General features: G+C 36.1%; 1 protein-coding gene across 1 annotated transcript in view; it reads left to right on the top strand.

Moving 5' to 3' along the window:
- The window catches only part of LOC132921297 (methylcytosine dioxygenase TET), a 44,842-nt gene that overhangs the window by 605 nt on the left and 23,761 nt on the right, over positions 1-20,476 (top strand). The window contains exon 2 of the mRNA XM_060984245.1: positions 1,793-3,161. Coding sequence (XP_060840228.1) covers positions 1,848-3,161 — 1,314 coding nt within the window. The 5' untranslated portion in view covers positions 1,793-1,847. The remainder of the gene's footprint in view (positions 1-1,792; positions 3,162-20,476) is intronic.

Here is a 20,476-nt window from a genome sequence, read left to right as displayed (position 1 = left end):
AAATATTTATAATGTTTACATTCTATTTGATGCAACTGATGATTTTAAATCTCAAATCGATAATACCGGTAAACGGAAGAGCTTTTGCCTTTTGATTATGTTAATTTTCGTTTTCATCATCATAATTTATAAATTTGAAGTTCACATGTCGACTGCCGGTTGTTTATGACTACGGCATCGTTGCCCGCGAAAATTTCCCTCTCGATTCATTCCCAAACATACAGCCGACCGTCGCTCTACTGAAAATGAAAGCGCAATACCGGAAATATTCCGGTCTCTGACCTATTTATACGTGACTTTGAAATTCCTTATTTTTGTTGAGTTTCCCACGCGAATTTTCTTTTTATCGTTCATTTTTTTTTGTAAGCTCTTTTTTTTATATATATGTTTGCACTCACGTGGTTGTCAAGGGATTTATTGATATTGTGAGTTGTGACGAACCTATTTATGGCGTTCCTTTTAGTTGTTGATTTGCTCGTTTCTATAATTTTCACTCATCGGCTATCTGGTCGGAAAATAAATTATATCGTTATAATTGGCTGTTGTCATGTACGCATATGAGCGCAGTAGCAGTTTTGATCAACAGCATTTTATATTTACAACGTGCGTATATATATGTATTTATATTATTATACATACATATATATATATATACACGAATTTGTGTATGTCATTTTATTAAATAAAGTGTTTTTATTCAACAATAAAAACATCCTTCCTGATTAACCGACGTGCACGACCGCCGTCGCAGATTATTATTAATATTATTATTTTATTATAATGTGGACCAGTTTGTGTTTTTAACGCGGTCTGACGTTTAGAGTTTCACACGGAGTGGTTTTCGGAGAGAAAAAATTGTTACCGACATACCAATAAACGGCTATCGATATGGATTTTGTGTTAATTTTCGATTAATTCGATAAATACGACATATTTTTACTCGTGTCAATGACGTGAATTCTTATTTAAACCGTTTTATATGATTGAAATTGGTATATAAAGCAATTTTGCAGCAGACCATTGTAGACATTCCATAAAACCGTTTTCGAGACGGAATCCATCGACCGTTTTACTAATTCAATATAAGACCGAACGTGCTTGAGCGGAAAATATTTCGCATTATCGTGAAAACGAGGGAAACTCCTTGGAGGGGTGAACATTTGTGTGAGATATACTTGTCTCTATTACGTTTTTCACGTCAACCCTCGTGTAGAATTACTTCGTGGTGTAGGTCGCGGGGTGTGTTTTTATTTTTTAAGAAGTTTCACCGTTGACATAGACATCTAGTGTATAAAGCAACAACCGTTACAGATTTTTTGTAATTCATGTACGTTTTGTAATCAAATCATTTACTATTTACTAGTACTATATATTATACCTTTGCATGGATTTCGCACATATACATATATATTATATATATAGGTACCTACCAGCTTTATTACGGTTAACGCACACACGATCTATCTATCGTACTGTAATTCCCTCTTTCGTTTACCCATTATTATTATAACTGTATAACATCAGCCATCGGGTAGGTACACTCCGTTCGGCAATAGAAATCGACCCCTTTGTTATTATATATACGTATTGTACGTGTGTATTTATTATATTATATAGGCACGTAGGTACCAATAATCCTGTAAATCTTGTTGGTTTAGAGAAAGAAACTGAATCATTCCGGACTATAATAATATTGACGCGTTACTTTTGATGAAATTTTCCTGTATATATTATTGTATTATAGTCTATAGATGTAACGCTCGAATTTTTTTTCTGTTTTAATTGTTTGTAGTGTACGTCAGAAGTGACGCGATGGGAACGTGACGCTGGCTGCAACGTCGGCTAGTATGAGCGAGGGTGGCGGGGAGGCCATGGCCTCATATGGTACGGCGGGTTACCCGCCACCACAGCCTGCCACCCCGTCATCAACCGTACCCGAGTCGAAGACACCAGGCCCGGCGCCAGGTTTACCGCCGTTTAGCTCGTTCTCGGCGGTCGAGTTGGCTGAAGGACTGGGCGCCCGACTCGGTCCAGGCGACGGTTACGATCCGACCACTGGTCGGATAATGGATATGCACTGGGACTACAACTCGGACGGGTTGCACAGGCCGGACCTGTACCCGACTACGATGATCATACCACAACCGCAGTCGTACCGGCCATGGGAGAGCAAGTTGGACGGCAGCAACTCGCAGGACTCTATGTCCAAGGGGTCATTTGACTATCCTCCGTCGCCGGCCGGCAGCAAGTTGCCGTCGTTCCAATCACAGTTCAACTTCCAAAACGACCAACAGCAACCGGAAACGGTTTCGTTGACCACACTGACACCAGCGGCCGTGTCACCGACACAGTCACCTGGTTTACCCAGCTTCCATACGCTATCTACGGTAAACGTGGCGGCGGCCACGGCACCTCGAGGCTATCCCACCCTGGTGCCGGGAATCCAGCAGCAGTTCCTGGACGACCGGGCTGGCACCATACATTTGTTCCAGAGTCCACAATACCCGCCGCCTCCACCCCCGCCTCAAGCGTTTGCGCAGCAAAACCACCACCACCACCACCCCCATCAGAACACCATCATCCAGGGCAACTTTATGGGTGCCCCGCACCACCAGTCTAACCAGGCAACACTGCTGACGGTGGTGAAAACTGAACCAGTTGCTATTGTGTCTGCTCAGATACCCAGCCACGTGTACCAGAACGCGGGTGGTACGTACATCGATTCGATCAAGATGGAAGATACGCTGTCGCCGCGTGGATTGCAAGAGTCTCGGAAAAAAGAACGGCGAAAAGTGCGGGCGTCCAGCATGGACAGCTCGGTGGAGAGCGACGGCGTGGGCAGTTCCAGCGTGGAGAGCTCAGGACAGGTGGCCGCCGTGAGCAGCACCGCCGGTTTCAAGTCGCCGCTGGTCCAGCACAACGTGGTCGGCATGACGGGAGGCGGCAACGTGAGCAACGTGGGCGGGTCTATGATGGATTCGGATCACTGCGAGAACGGCGCCAACGGCATGGATAAGCAGACGAAAAAGAAGCGAAAACGTTGCGGCGAGTGCATAGGATGTCAGCGGAAGGATAACTGTGGCGATTGCGCGCCGTGCAGGAACGACAAGAGCCATCAGATATGCAAGATGAGGAGATGCGAGAAGCTCACTGACAAAAAGGTAAGCGAATGGCGTGGGAACCGTCGAGCACGGCGATAAATTTATTTTGAAAAAAGCGCAATGCATTATTATAGATAACTATTTATGATATGATAAGCCCCGCACGTCTAACACATATCATATACGTATATAGGTCTCGTTTATTATGAGTTGTGTATTCTGTATATTAAGTAGCCGAAAGTGCGGCGCGACAATGGAAGCAATACGATAATTATTTAAATTCGAATCCATTTTTTTTTTAATTTTATCTCCATTCCTTTGTTAATTTTTTTTTTTACAAGATATGTATAAGACCTATATTATGCATTATAACAATACGAGTATCAGCCGATAAAGCGCGCACATACAATTATTTTGTCGTAAACTGTTGTCCACTAAGCGTAGGTACATAAACCTATATTATATTATTAAGTCTATAGTGCTAACACATTTCGTTCGCAAAATATAATATAATATAAGAGGTATTTACTATATATTATATTATATTGTACGAATTGTGTCACGAAAGTTTAAAACAGTACAACCCCTTCATGTGCTCATCGAGTGGGTGCACGCGGTTTTAGCGTATATGTATGTACATAGTATAATATACACTGCTGCAGTGTGTTGTTGTTTTGATGATTCGTCAACGGGACCTTCCCCTTGACACACATTACGGCGGCGGCGGCGGCACCTGCGTAACCCTTCGTCACCTCTGCCGCCCCCCACACACATGCGCGCACGCGCGCATACAGACGAACACTGTATACTATAGTATATACTCGTACGGGGACCGGGTCCAAAGACAAATGGACGGTGATTAGTGACGACGAGTGCAAGGGCACTGGGTCAAAAGGTGGACAGACGTTGTCCGGTTTTCTGGATTGTTTACGTTTAAAACTTTTTTTCCAAGGGTGCGTCCGTAAGGTGATTACGTGTGAAACGATTGACAAAAAACAGATATTGTTTATATACATATAGCGTACGCCTGCGCGTTTAGTAGTTATTATATTTTACTTCCACCCACCACCCCATAAATGTTACGAAATGCTTATTAAATAAACGTACACGAATCGTACAATACTCAATCAATTCAACTGCAAAATGTCTCGGGACTTTTAAGCTATTTATGAAATCATATAAGCGATTTAAATGTTTTCATCATAATGTACAGAGCCCGGAAATTCTATAAAATTTATACAGTTGAAATGTGTATTGTGCATAATGTATTTGTACCTTATAAATAATCATGCAATACGTACACTTTAAAAATATAACTATATACCTACTGCAGACTATACATATAATAATTTATGTTTTTGCATATTCATGTAGGTACTTAAACATTTTTTTATTTAAATTATATACATTTTATTTGATTAAGAGTCTTAAAAAAATCATGGTAAATTAAGCATTATATTTCACTTTAATCAAATATATTATACCTTGTAATTTTACGAGGTAACGAATTTCTTATTTTCACATACAATATTATCATATTAGAATCCGAAAGGTGCAAGATAATATTTAAAATTTGCATTCACTTAACGATTAAAAAAACAAAACATATCAACAATTATCAAACCGAATATAAACATTATAAATTAACTTCCGGATACTTATCGTTACTTTAGTATAGTAGTAGGTACTTATAGAGATTGAATAAATAATATACCGTATTTCGTAAGATATAATATAACGAACATGTATTTAATTTTAAAATCAAATTAGAATTACAAATGTTATACCTACGAATATTGAAATGTTTTCGCTTTGAGAGTCGTTCATAAATTTGTGACCATTTGTTTGTTCTTTTAGTCGATATCAAAATTAAAAGACGAATCCAAACTACTGTGTAATTTTACACCTATTATGTAGCATCGATTACTATATATACTTACTTAGTTATATTTATTATATAATCAATATAATAAACATTCGTGGGGTTTGTTTAGCCATGTTGGTCGACGTATTAAATATTTTAAGATGTTGTCCTATCATTCCTATCTTAGTAAATGGAAAAATAAATTATAAGTGTCTAATAAATTATTTGTACTTGTGTATTTAGGTATCAGTATTGAATATATTATTAATTTAAAACTCTAAAATTCCAAAACTGACTTTCTAAAAAAACATGTAATCATCGCGAATATTATATAATCTATAATAAGTATACATAAAATATTCTGGACTTTTCTTATCCAAAAATAAACTTAATTTATTATTGTATACACATTTACCTATTAATATGACTTTAAAAATAAAATCTAAGCAATAGGTGACTGATGTGTGTTTTTATACTTTGTGGTTAAGGCGCTAAGCGAGCTGTGGCACCGCAGTTCACGAATCGTAATTCTCTTAAAACGAGAGACTCGTTCATCACACTGGAGTCGTTGAGGTTCCCCAATAGTCAATACAATAATATTTTGTTCGAAAATTGTTTCGATAAAATTTCGCCGTATCGTTATTTTTACTATATTATAATATCACGCACTAACTGATAATTTCATAGTCTATACAACCGTTAATTTGAATTTATCGTAATTTTTACCAACCTAGTTCTTATATGTGCGTGTAATGTATAATATTATATAGCCATATAGATTTGTAAAGCTCAAGCAGAACGTTCGTAAAATATAGGTTTATATAGTCAAGTAAGGTGCAGTTTATACTAAACAATATATATGTTATTATCATCACCGACAAAGTCACAACCATATAGAAATCGGTCTTAGTCGTCGCACTATATAACACAATTTGATTATATAAGTACGTCATATACTCATATAAATAGAACATCTCACGAGTACCTATATATAATATAAAATCACAAGTAGATTTACATTATTGTAATTTATAATATTTACTGTGTTTGGGAGCGCGCGTGCGCGTAATATCGTTTGTATATTACTTTTTGTGCGTGTATAAACGTCGTCGTCGTGTCGTTATAATATAAATATATATACGTATACATACACACGACGGCGGTAAAAGTTTCGGAGGGTCGGGAGAACGGACTCGGGGGTGTTTAGATGGGTGGTGGGGGAAGCAAAAATGGTGAGAGAGTGAGTGAGAAGAAGAGAAAAAAAAATAAAAATATCGCATTGGCCATTGGACGACTAGGTGGGGTAGTGGCGGTGTGGTGTGGGCGAGCGGAGGGCGCGAGCTTAGAGGCGGCGGTGATCGGATCGATACTACAGAGAGGCCCCGTAATGGCGTCGGCCGCTACATAATACGCGTGTACATAATATACGCGCGCCATCGGCAGAAGTAGCGACGGCAGCGGAATCGGCAGCAGCGGCAGCGATGACTCATTGCGCGCGTCGCATCCCTCTTTCCGATGTGTACACGCCGCCGCTAACGCCGTCGTTGTCGTCGTGGTAGTCGCGGCCGCGGTGGTTTTGACGCGGTGCGTCCGCGAGCGGCCTGCGTGTTTGCGGTGGTTGTCAAAGGTTCGGGACGGCGAGAATCGCCTTTCGCGGCCACATTAAATTTATTCTCTCCCCTTCCCCTAGCGCCGCACTTTCAGGTGTAGATACACTACACCTGAGCATTACTGCCACAAGCCTACAACCCTTCGGTGTAACATTTTTTATTAGACATAATGGGCTCTAATATACCTATTATATGGGTCCTATGCGCGTATATTCTATGAAAAGCTATATAATATTTTGACGGATTTCTCAAAAAAGTGCAAATATATATAATATCATATAAATCAGGACAGAGGTTATAAACAATATAAACCCTTTATTGACACCTAACCGTCATAATAATATACCTATACTATCGTTTTTTACGAGTTGTGTTTGATGAATATCCTGTAATAATTTGTACAGAAAAACTCTTAATGTTAGGTAATTATAAGTATATTAAACTGAAATAGACTAGAGATAACTTCCAGTATTTAATCGTAGGTACGAGTACATTATATAAATCGTTATATCATCAAACTCAGTTATTAATAGTGCGCATTCAAAGTTATAGACATATTATAAAAAAAAAAGCGATTACGCAGGTCACAAGAACAAAATATTTTGTCTAAAATCAGTAAAACTGCTACGCAGACTTCTGATTTGATAAAGTTGATTTTTGTATACAACGGTTAAGTCATTGTGTAGGTACACTGTGTAACTATTGACTGGTTCCAACGTTAAAAATGTCTGATTCTTCATTGGAAATGACCGGTGTTCTGTTCGAGATGATACAATAATTGTTTTTATCCGTAAACAAAAAAGAAATCATCAACGATTAACTGCCAGAGATAAGTAAGTTATGAAGTTGAAAGTACATCAATTGGCCCTCGCCGTTCGATATAACAGATCCATTTTGACATAGATTCAATAAGAAAATTAGTAGCAAAATAGTGGATTAAATGCGGAATATTGTATTAAAATAAATTATTATTGGTGATTAATAGTCGTTCAATTGTCTAATTCTAGGACTTTAATGAGACCGTCCGTAATTTAACAGAAAATAAAAAGCTATAATTTTGCATGGAGGAAATACTAATATATTTTAAAAATAATTCAAGATTGTTGGAAGTATTGTTTATAACTTAATATTAAAGATGGCCAACATTAATTTTAAGGCGATTTTTTTGATGAGTCCATTCCTTTTAAATATAATTTTTAGTTTATTTTGACTGGGTATTTAATGTTTACGCTTTACGCACCTCATTTACACAGATTTTATGTTTTTAAGTAAAATTGTAAATTGCGCTTGAACTGATATTTTTTTATAAGACTTCTTTTTCAACGCTCGTAAATCATGTATGTTTTTCTTATTTATACCTGTCGACTATCAAAATATTCGGACAAAAACTGACTCTTTTCTATATACTTTTATTGTATGTAAACTGTAAAGATATTTAACAAAAATATCGTTTATGCGAATTTAATGTTTCGATAAAATTCTTATCGAATAGTGGCTTATAGTATATTTTAAACCCACATAATTCATTTTATATAATGACATTTGTGTAACTATATATATATTTATATATATTTGAAATCGTATTATATCAGATGTTGGTTATATTGAAACTGTATATAGTACAAGAACTTAAAACTTACTTTAAACTGCAATATTTTTTGATTATACGTGCTGATATATCGTCAATAAAATGTTATTTCGTTATCATGGTGCAAAAAAAGTTGTATTGTTATTTATTATAATCTAAAAAAGGAATAATAATAAATAGTCATATTTAACATAGAATCCAATATCTCTCAAAATTTAATCTTATACTCTCATCCTTTATAAATTGTTTTGAATACTGAACAGGGCAGTAAGATGTCTTTTTGTATCGTCAAATATTTCTCCTCATTGTCCTCCTGCCAGCCGTATACATGAAATTATTGTTTTCGTAGAATAGAACGGTGCAGCATATAATGTATATTATGTATTATACAGAACATTTGTGAATTTTGTTCCCATCAAAACTGGTCAAAAACCGAAACCGTTGGTGGCAGCCCCCACGCTGTGTGAAGGTGTGCATGAAAATCGAGATTGGACAAGAAAGAGAAGAGCCGCGATATTGTCGTTTAGTCTACGTCTCGTATATGGATGTAATATACCTGTATATATGTATTATGTACATGCAGAGTTCATATAGCAGATTATTATCAGCCGACTTAAACCACCCTTAAACCAATGCATGCTGTAGCTAGTATACAATGCACAGAAATTCTTTTAGTCTGAAATTTGCATCATTAAGTCAAGTAAAAAAAAAAACCGTTTATATATTGAGAAGCTACCAACCAAAACTTCTAAAATAAAATCGCAGCTGCAGCTGTATGTAGATCGGCCGTCGTCATACTTAATATTTTAAATGTGATAGAACCATGCAGAGTATATAGTTTGTATACTAGATATATAGATCGATAATACGTGGTACGTAAAAATCATTCGAGGGGATTATCTGTGTCGACTGGCGTGCGATATACACCGCAGAATGCATTTTATGATCGATTCAAACAATAAACGTCGGCCATTTTTCTCAGTGCTCTCTATTTTCCTAAATAGATTGCCCCCCATCCCTTAGCATCCAATTCCGCGCTCGCGTGTATAATAATAATAATAATAATAATAATAATTGTGAAATAACAAATTCGAAACACAGTGGTGGTTTTTCAATCACCTCCCCCCCCATCGTAATCATCGCGGCAACTGTGCGCTATATTATATACTGCTACGATATTTTTCACCGTGAATATCATATAATATTATACGATACATTTAGGTTTAAACGTTTATAACGTGATGTTTTAGCATTTACGTATACAGCTTATTTATATACGCATAAAAGTTTCCGATTGAAAACTGTTTTCGACAAAATTTTCGTAACGTTCCGCGTATCATTTGGCGAAAAAGTAGTAAATCTAAAATCGCCGATAAACTGCATTTACGAGAAAGCGTGCACATGACAGGGCGGATGGGGTAAATCCCTTTACGACTTATATGACGTCATACACCGTGTGTGCCATTAAAAACCGACAATGATACTGGCGACCAAGGAGACCGCACTTCCGCACGGGCCGCACACCGCTCATGTGTCTGGAGCACACGCATACATAGTACCTATATATACACACATGCACTGCACGCACACACACACCGCAAACGAACACGAGACATCGTTTCCGGCCGCGAAGCCTTTTTTTCACGTACCTATCTATACAGTACACTACATAATACCTAATAATATGTTCTAAACATTGTGTACTGACAAGGTACTTATACTTACATAGTTACATGCTATCATTAGGTATATATGTATAAATACCAAAAACGATGGGACATCGTCACATCGATTAATTACGGTCGGATCCACCCGCGATGAGATAACATTTTATTATTATTATTATTATTATGGTGTCTAGTATCGCTACGTGTAAAATTCTTTCTCAGCGTACTTATATATACTACAGTCCTCCGACGGTCAAAGAGTTACGATAATATTTTTGTATGACCGTAATGCGAGTTTCGCTGTTATTATTACCTATACAATAATATATTGTAAAGGTACACTACTTCAAAAAATTTTACGACGTGTACTACGCGCGCTGAGATTACGTCCGCGGGCGCTGGCAACGTCGCACCGTTGAAGGTCAATGTTATAGGGTGAAACGAGAGCTATATACGTTGCCACCGTTGCTGCCGCCATTGCACCTAAACCCCCCCCCCCCTTCAACCCGCCTCGCCTACCGATAGGGTGACAAAGATTAAATCCCGTATATACATTTATATATATATATATATATGTATATATGTGTATATGTGGTATGTGTGCGTGTGTGTATGTGCGTATGTTTGCGCGAGTGTGTGTGTGATGTTGGCTCTGCAGACTACCCCCGAGTTGTTCTCGTAAGCGTTTGTGCGTGTACGCGCTTATTAAATATTCGCGAAACTGACTGCTATATATGATGTTTTATTCTCTTTCTCTCTATTGTTGTATTCACTTATATGCACGCACGATGCATATATATATATATATATTATATCATCATTCGAATGATATGGTCGATTTAAATATTTTGTAAACGTATAACTATAATATATATATATATATATATATATGACGATAATTTCACAGATTGTGTAGCGCGTATATTATATCCACGTATACACACACTGTAACTGCGCGCCAACCATTTCGTTTAATATATTATCGTGTGATGCTAATAAATTTCCCGATATAATAAATCGTTATTAAACCGTTATGTGTTATGATGGTTTTTAAGCGATACTCGTAATTTCAAAACGCGTATTTATTTTAAATGATGTTGGTAGCCGGTAGGTTTAATACGCGACGCATTATTTAAACAAAATGAATAACGGTTCGTTTTACAATCAATATAATAATAATTTAATTATTTTTATAACTGTTATAACACGAAATCAATATAATTTTACTGTAGATTTTTTATATATAATATACAAAATAGATGCAATTTATGTTCATTGTATTATGATTTAATTTATACCATGCTCCTGTATAGAACTTAAAATAGTAAAAACTAATATAGTCGATTTGGTGTATAATAAATTGATCATTTTTTTTATTAGTTATTACCGCAAATATTACTATTTACTACTATACAAGTATTAAAATTTGTACATATATATTGTATACAAATTGTACAATAGAAAATAGTATAATATTGAAGTACTCCGGCAATTCAAACTTTCAAAAATATAAATCCTTGATGATAAGAATTTTTTTAACATACTTAAACTTTAAATTGCCGAGAGTCAATATCAAAGTCAATGTATGATGCGTACTTTTAAATCCATCATTACAATTTGACTATTTACGTGTATTATATACACGGTATTTATATATTATACCTAAATTTTGTAATTACATACATAGTCTGCATAATAAATATGAAAGCAAATAAAAATAAAAAGAATTGAGTTGTATTTTTTTTTTCAATAAGTTTGATTTAGATCTGTCTAGGGAAAACGCACTTATACAATAGATGATATATAAGCGAGTTTTATGATTTTATAGTTGCTGCGCATAATACACATATTACACATATACTTGTATTAAATACATATATTACACTCCAGGTGGACGTAATTCTATTGTTGTCACATGCACATTATGAGCATTTTTATAATAACATAGTTCAAATCCAGGTGGGTTTAATTTTTTTTTTTTAATAGTTACGATGGATTAGAATCCAGGTGGTTTCAGTAAAGTTTGTTCTATTATAAAGTCGTTGTACTGAGACGGCCAAAATCGAAATATACTAATAAATACTGTAATAGAGAAGCGTGTATACAGCACTAAGAGTAAAAAATAGCACAAGTTGTTTATTTCTAAAAAAAAATTATTCCGATTACAACATTAAAGTAAATATTGCGTTTGAAAAATTATTTCCGGGCACTCGCCCGTTTTTATGTTACAAATAAAAAAATATTTTTTAATATATTACACCTACGCGTAGTTCTGTTGGCCAAATGACCAAACGGTAGTGATGTATGCAATAGTAGTGCGAGCAGCTGCTGCTGGCAGTGAAAACATAGGTACTTATATCATATATATAGTATATATATGTATAAAAAAAATTCGATTGATTAAAAATATAATATAACAACGGTGTTTAATAAAAAAAAAAACCACCGCCGCCGCCCTCGCGGTTTACCTATATTATTATTATTAAAATAACAATAATAATATTCGCGTAAAAAAAACAAAATGTCGGTATAGGTAGGTACCTACAACACACCTATATCGAGTATATAACAGACGAAAATCGATGTGTATTGTACGAAAAATAGTATTCGCGTAATACAGAATTTGGGTACAGCCACGCGTCGTCGAGGGATGATTTTATGGGATAAAAAACAAATAATAACAAAAAAAAGATACGACCCCCGTGTCGTCGACGGTCGAATGTCTCGTCAAATCGGCGAGGTGGACGAGGGTCAGTGGCCGCGGATGTACACGGCTAGACAACACAATAATGCTTGTATACAAACCGCGGTCGAGGGACTACGTCTCGTGCGACGTCGGCGGCGATCCGTTCAAAGGTCCCTGACCACGCGTCTACGTCGTCGCGTGGTCGGCTGTCTCCGCCCCTCGTTTAACCCTCGAGCGACCGAAGGGGACCGCTTACTGATACTACTACTTTACTACTACTACTACTACTACTACTACTACTACTACTACTACTATTACTATTACTATTACTACGACTACTACTACGATTATACTATACTACAACTAGTAGTAGTATATCGAGTGTGCTACCGGCACTATGCAACGTGCACTCTGTGATTGCTTCGTACTATATTATACATGTACACATATAAATATCACGCTCTACCACGGCGCGCATCTCACACCCGAGAATAACCCTAATTAAAACGTCGGTCGTCTCGACGCATATCGCCGCCGTTGAACGGCGTCCTTGTCCAAGGACGACGACAGCCACCGCGACGACGGTTGTCTTTGGCCATATGATTATTATACTTATATTACGCGCACTTCTCACCCGTTATCTGCGGGTTCACTACGTCTTTCTTACTTCATTTTTATCGTACGCGACGAAAACGAAATAATAATGTACGCGATGCGTGTTTCGTGCGCGCGTAATACTATTTGTTTTTGACGCAAACAGTATATCATTATTATTATTCGTGTGTATAATATATATTATTATTATGATATAATCGAATAGCTTACCGAAACGGCACGTCGTACGTACGCGAGCACGCACGCACTCACGCACGCATCGACGCCGTAGCCGTGTATAATACGCGCGCACCGGTGAAATACCGCGCGGCGGCGGCGGAGGGAGGCCGGCGGGGGCACACCGCCACCACCGGTACAAAACGGCGGCGACGGCAGCTGTCGCCCAGGGATCCGCGGCTGTCCAAGGGTGTCTAAAATGCGCGCGCGCTCGCGGCAATATTGGTGCGCGGCCGCCGAGAACCGTTGACGTCCGTCGTGCCGGCACGTCGGACGCGCGTTTCGGCCGGTCTCTCGGCGGCCCGCGAACAGTTGGCCTAGGCGCCGGTCGTTTTGCGCGGCGACTGCGTGCACCGCCGGCTGCGCTGTGCCGCACGGTCTGAGCAGCCCTGGCCCGCAGGGTACAACACAACAACATAATGCACACGCGGCGTATATACACGGCACACACAACTCGGTCGCTCACACACGTACAGATATACGCGAGCGCGCGCGTATACACTCACGCACACGCGCGCGCGCGCACAAAAGGGCGGTGTGCGTAAGAACAGCTGTCGGTGTATACAGCGGCGCGGCGGCCATGTTGTCGATCCTTTTCAAAATGTCTCTTTAACCAACACGCGGCACACGCACGCACACAACTTTTCGTATATCACACACACACACACTCGCACACGTATGCACACGTACGCACACGCACGCAGAGTATATAATATTATTATATGCCGTAACTTAACACCACCGCCGCCTGGTTGCCGGATTTCCGACGTACGCTTTATGCGTATATGTGCGCACGACAATAAGATCCTGAATAAACGGCCGCGCGCGTACCGGTTTTCAGTTTGGAAACTTCATCGCGTACCTATATATATATATCAGTAGGTATATAGGTATAGGTACATACGAAACCGACGTCGCGGCGGGTTTGCGGTGCGTCTGAATTTAAAGGGCTTTCGGGTGGAAAATTCGCCGTGTACGACGTTATTATGATAATAATATATTATTCGAATATTATGTGTCACGGCGAGAACGACAAAAAAGTAAAAAAAAAAAAAAAAAAACAAGATCACCACACGCGTATAAAAAAAATTTCACTGCAGAATTATTTAAATTGACGTTTTTATAAAGGTAGACTGTAATACAATATTATCATTCATTACTCATAAAATATATAATAATATATATAATATCGGTATTCTTTACACTATATGCTATTTGATCGATTACCGTCGTGGGATTTCATTTCGATTCTATATAATTTTACAATAGCATTGTGTTTTATAAATCATCAAACTGCAGTTTTACAATAATTTTATAGGAGCATAGATTTTTGATACTAAACATGCACATTGCGTGTATAAGGGTTGTTTTATTTACCTTTTACGCTCCTATACCTTTTGTATAATAAATAATATACACATTAATATAATTTGATCGGTTTAGACGCGTATATAGGTGTGATTCGTTCAAATTCGCCGAAGAGTTAAACACTGGTTGTACCTTTCCAATCGGTATTCTATGTTTTTTTTACTTTTTCGTAAAATACCCCAAAGAAATCTACATGATATAGTACTTTGAAAACGCTAAATCTACGGAAAAACATATAGTATTTTTTAAAATACAGGCATATCATTTGATTATTTTTAAATATCTGTTTTTTTTTCGTGTTCGAACGAAACTTTTGAACAAGTGTTTATTTTTAACAACTCTATGTATATGATGATCATACAGCATAATATATTTTAATATTGTTTCGTCGGACTGTTTAACAACTTTCCTACGCTAATAATATAATCGGACGGTGGTTTTTTAGTCGCGGGTGATTATTATTCAGTCTGATTTATTTATGGACGCAATTGAGGTCAAGAACATCGTAGGCTCCGTATTAAAAGCGACAAAATAATAATAATAATAATAAAAAACAAATCAAATCCATTCGCGGGAACCTGGGAACGGTGCAGTGCAGGCGGTTCAATTAGAGTTCGTTAGAGGCTCGGGCGCGAAACCGTCATCACGGAATGCGCGACCGTTGGTAGAAAAAAAAGACTATATTCCGCACACGTATTATTATTATATAGAGTAATATATATTATATATATATATATATTTAAAGCATAGTATAATATAATATATGTATATAATATATATACATATACTATACAGGGTGAGTGTGTGCGCGCGGAACGACCTTATATAATATATGTATCATGGTGGGGTCCGGGGGTTGCTCGGGGGGAAGGGGGGGAAACTGGATCGATATAAACTGCGGCCGTTTATATAGCTCTATACTTATATATATATATATAAATCGCTCATCCCTCCTGCGTCCCTTTTCCAATCACACGTACACACGCGCTCATCCATATACATGTATAATTTTATGATATACGTATATATAAAATAATACGTATTAACATGATTCATCCGAAGCCTATTTGTCATGTACACACACACTCTCACGTGTACGCTCGCGCGTTACGATGGAAATATATTATGTTGTATATTGTACTATAACGCATATATAGACGATATAATTCGTTTATAAAAACGTATATAATACATAATACGCACCGTGTTCCCAAGTGACTAATTTTTTTTTTATTCGTATACGATTTATTTTACCGCCTTCGCGAAAATCAATATCTGTTCAATACGTTCTCTGCAGCGAACAGTCATAGATAAATGATGGATTATGTATCCATGCAACTCGAGAGCGACACCGCGAGTATTATGATTTTCGAACGTGATTCGTTGGTTTTTCGCGATATACCCACCACGTTTATTATCGGAGAAAATATTATGCATAGGGTGTTGTGTCATTTAGCTTCGGCAATGTAATGCCTATAGGTTTAAATATGATAATTTTCGTTAGTGTATAGCTGATGTACATCGACGGAGACTTAAATGATGGCAAAAAACTACATTATTATTTATATGGAGGTAACGCCGCCGTACTGCGCGTACCTACGCATAATGATGTTTCCTAAACGCGAGTGGAGTGTAGTTAGTTGGCGCGATAGTGGCAGACACAAGTCAAACACACGGAGGAAAAGATAAACGCTTATCGGAACCGTGTATTGTAAATAGCGACGACGACTATATACGTACAGTTTGCTTAATGTATTATAATATTATTATTATACCTATAGACATTTTTTTATATATTATTTTATATTTTATGAGTACATATATATATATAGATACCACACTCTATATGGTACCACAACAACTTATTTGTTGAGAAACGCATTCCGAGATATTAAAATTCCCATCCCTACGACGACCGATAGATATGTCTGGAAAACTCGTTTCTATATTATTATAATGATATAATATAGATACTATAATACACCTATCATACTATTAAATATTCTTTATGTTGACGTCATTCTCTCACAAAAACTAGTTTTAGCAAAACGTATAGTTGTTAGACCTTTTCACCCGAACTTTTAAAATTATTCTAAATATTTTATAACTATGGGGTGCAGATAAGGGATAGCTGTATACAATTATCCTTCTATATTTAGTTAAAATACATATAGAATATATTTCATTATATAAATTATGATTTTGTCAATTATTATTTTTCATTTAATATGACTTTGACTTTATAAGACTTTATTCGTGTTATTTGTCGGATTCAAGAATCATGTATTATTCTTTATTTTTGTAAATAATATTATGAATATATATATATTTTAGAACCATAGTGTATTTATATTATAAACTACGTGGGAACATTTGATTATTAGAATAACAAATACTCCTAAGTTTAAATAACTAACCTTTTTTTTGGTATTCAAACTTCAGAAAACGGCAGCACACTGGGTTTCGAAAAACAGACACAAACAGGAAAAAGGATGTACCTCATTGCGCGTAGGCGGCGCCCGCCCGTATTAGGTTTCCATCTCATATGTCTCACGCTGTACTTCTCATCTAATAGTATCTGCATGAATATTTTTATTAAATAGTAAATGCACGATAAATTTGACTGTTAAAATAAAAATTTGTATACGATTTTCGATATTTTATTCTATGTGTTTAAAAACGAATATCGTGAATTTTCCCAATCACGTAAGAAGTGAGGACGCTCCGTATAGTTAGTATAAACATTAGCATATTGATATTATACATAAACTAGTTGGACTACATTTCGAGTCGTTCGATGACGATGTAAACGAAAGGAAAAAATACAATATTATAAACACACTCACACACGCAAACATAGTATGTGGAAAACCAGTTATCACATAACGCGTAATATCATTATGTCGCCTAGAGGCCGAAATAAATTATAACAATACGATGAATGGAATATGCTTGAAAAAAATTATTCAACCCCTTTTAGAAACGTAGTACGGTAAAATAGAGCGAGTGAGAGAGAAGTTAAATCGTGGGTAGTTGTTTTCTCACCAATTCGCCACTTTATGCTAATGACACACTCACACGCTGGTTTTTGTACTCTTCTTCTTTATTTATTTATTTTTTTCGATCAAAGAAACCCACTTACCCACATAATATATCGAGATGAATATTATTATACAGGCATTTTTAATTTTGACTTCACAAAAAGAAGGGTCGTGTGTATTACTGACAGAGGTAGATGATCTTAACGGTCTAAAATCATTGTCCCTTTTTTTGTAATGAATAATAATTATTTGCTCCACACGTTTATTATTATTATTTTTTTTTTGTAATAACGAGTTTTATAACATATATTAAATTACGGGTTTCAAAATCAACAGCTAAAATGATTCACGATTAAATTTAGTAGAAAATTGTTTGGTTTCGAAATACTGTGTCAAAAAGTATTTACATTTTAAATTATTTACTGCAAATGCAATGGCATGCGGCAAATATTCAGTTGCGTAAATATGGCGCCAGAGGCTCAGGACGTAGTAATGTTGCGTACCGGATGTTTCATTTGCTTGTAGAATTCTCAAACGAATAGTATTTTTATACTTCTACGTAGTATGACATTTTTAGGAAAATGTCATGACTTAAAAATGTATAAATAGTAATATGATGATATAAAATGACATCACTACCTAAATCAAACCGTTATGAACTATAATATATTATTCATAGTTTTGAGAATTATCTATGAATATATCCGATTAAAAGACACGTGATTAAAATATTTAATTTAAATTTGTAATGAGTTTTAAAAATTAGATTCATATAAACGCAATAAATCTTCGAAACTATTTAAATAGAACACTATATACATGCAAATATAATAATATATGTACAATAATCACCCTCTCGTTCGTCGTATTATTTCCTAATCGAAAACGCGTGTAGGGGTTGACACTTGAAATCAAAAGTCAGTAATCGTATATAATATTATGCTCGACCCGTCGATAAGGGGTAAACAATTGATAATGTTCAACCCAACCCCCTCGATAGGTAGAGGCGTAAGTACAGTGCACCCTAAAAAAAGTGTGACATTCATAATTGCATACCTCTCGCTCGAGCTTACGCGCGGAAATTATACAATCGTAAAAAATAGCAAAAGCAATAATTCGGCCAACTATTTCAAGGTTTCGTCGGTAATCGAACTGACATTGCGGTCGCGCCGTTGCACCCAGAAACGATCTTCAGAGGATAAATCCGCGATGATAACGGTATTTTTTATAATGCGTATAGGCACGGATGGAAAAGGTGTGTTAGCAACGTATATATCTATTATATTCACATATATATATATATACTCTGCAGTACAAGCAAACAAAACAAATGCGGAAAAAACCGTTGGGCTAACTAAGCGAGGACGGTGTGTATAAAATTACATGATGGAAAATATATATATGTATATATATATAATAATAATAAAACCATATAGACCTTAGAGGTGCCTATAATACTTGTAACGGCAGCGGATACATCGAAAACGGTGGCCAGGTGGCCCTCAGTAAAAACGATGATGAACAGCTGCATATATTCGTGTGTGTCGCCGCTGATGCGTCTGACAATAATTCATTTTTGTTCTCTCTCTTTCACTCATCTATCGTCCTCTCTCTCTTTCTCTTTTTGTCAGTCTTTTACACACACACACACTCTATTCTATCTCTGTCGATCGTATTATCTTTTCCACATTTTAGCTCTCTCGCTCTCTTTTCATACGTATATATATATATACTCGTACACATAAAATATCTATTTGCTTCTTTTGCACTCAGTTTGCATCGGTCCAGCGTAAATAATTCAATTTTAATGCCGTTGAAAATTTTTCGCGCCATTTTTAACCGAAATTTGGCATATTCGATTTTTACAAATAAAAATATACTATACATAAAGAGCAGATGTCTTGTCGTCGTGTCTGATTCGAATTCGTGATACATATATTTATAAAATATATTATGTACATATATTATTATTATACTATAAATTATAATATTATATTATTATGTACTAATAAGGAGTATATTGTTTAATATATGTATTTACTTTATATCTATTGTTCGATTGAGAACAACAATATTACTTAATAATTACTTTCCAATCGCGATGTTTTAAAACGTCATTATATTATTATTAACTGGATTGCATACAAATTGACGTACGGAATATGACGTCATCCCCTGCACGAGCCACAGCGAATAAGGGAGAACTCACTTGCACTCACATACATAATAATAATATGTATACATATACGACGCCAATGATGAAAACTTCAATAACACCATACACACTTTACACTTTTAAAGTTTATATTACGTATTTATGTATGATTATACCTATAGAGCATAGTGTATATACACATGACTTATAGTAGAATATTTAAGTTTAAGGGTGTACCTAAATTGATTTTTTCCCCTCCGATGAGCATTCGCGGCTAAACACGTAAATGTTAAATGTTCCATACAAATACTACGATGTAACGCGTATTTCTGGTCATAAAGTGAAAATGTAATCTCAGCATATTATTAAACTTTTATGGAAAAATATTCAATCACTCTATATAATACACATAATATTATATTTATTTCGTTCGCTACATTGGCACCAACCAGCTCGTATGATTTATTTCTTTTACTTTAAATATTTCACCGTTCGTATACACATTTAACAAACGCGATTAATCCGTTTTAAAAAAACTTTTAAGTACGCGTGGTTATAAAAAATT

This window comes from Rhopalosiphum padi, chromosome 2, assembly GCF_020882245.1.
Source record: "Rhopalosiphum padi isolate XX-2018 chromosome 2, ASM2088224v1, whole genome shotgun sequence".
NCBI lineage: Eukaryota > Metazoa > Arthropoda > Insecta > Hemiptera > Aphididae > Rhopalosiphum > Rhopalosiphum padi.
This window is presented reverse-complemented; position numbering and strand designations above follow the sequence as displayed.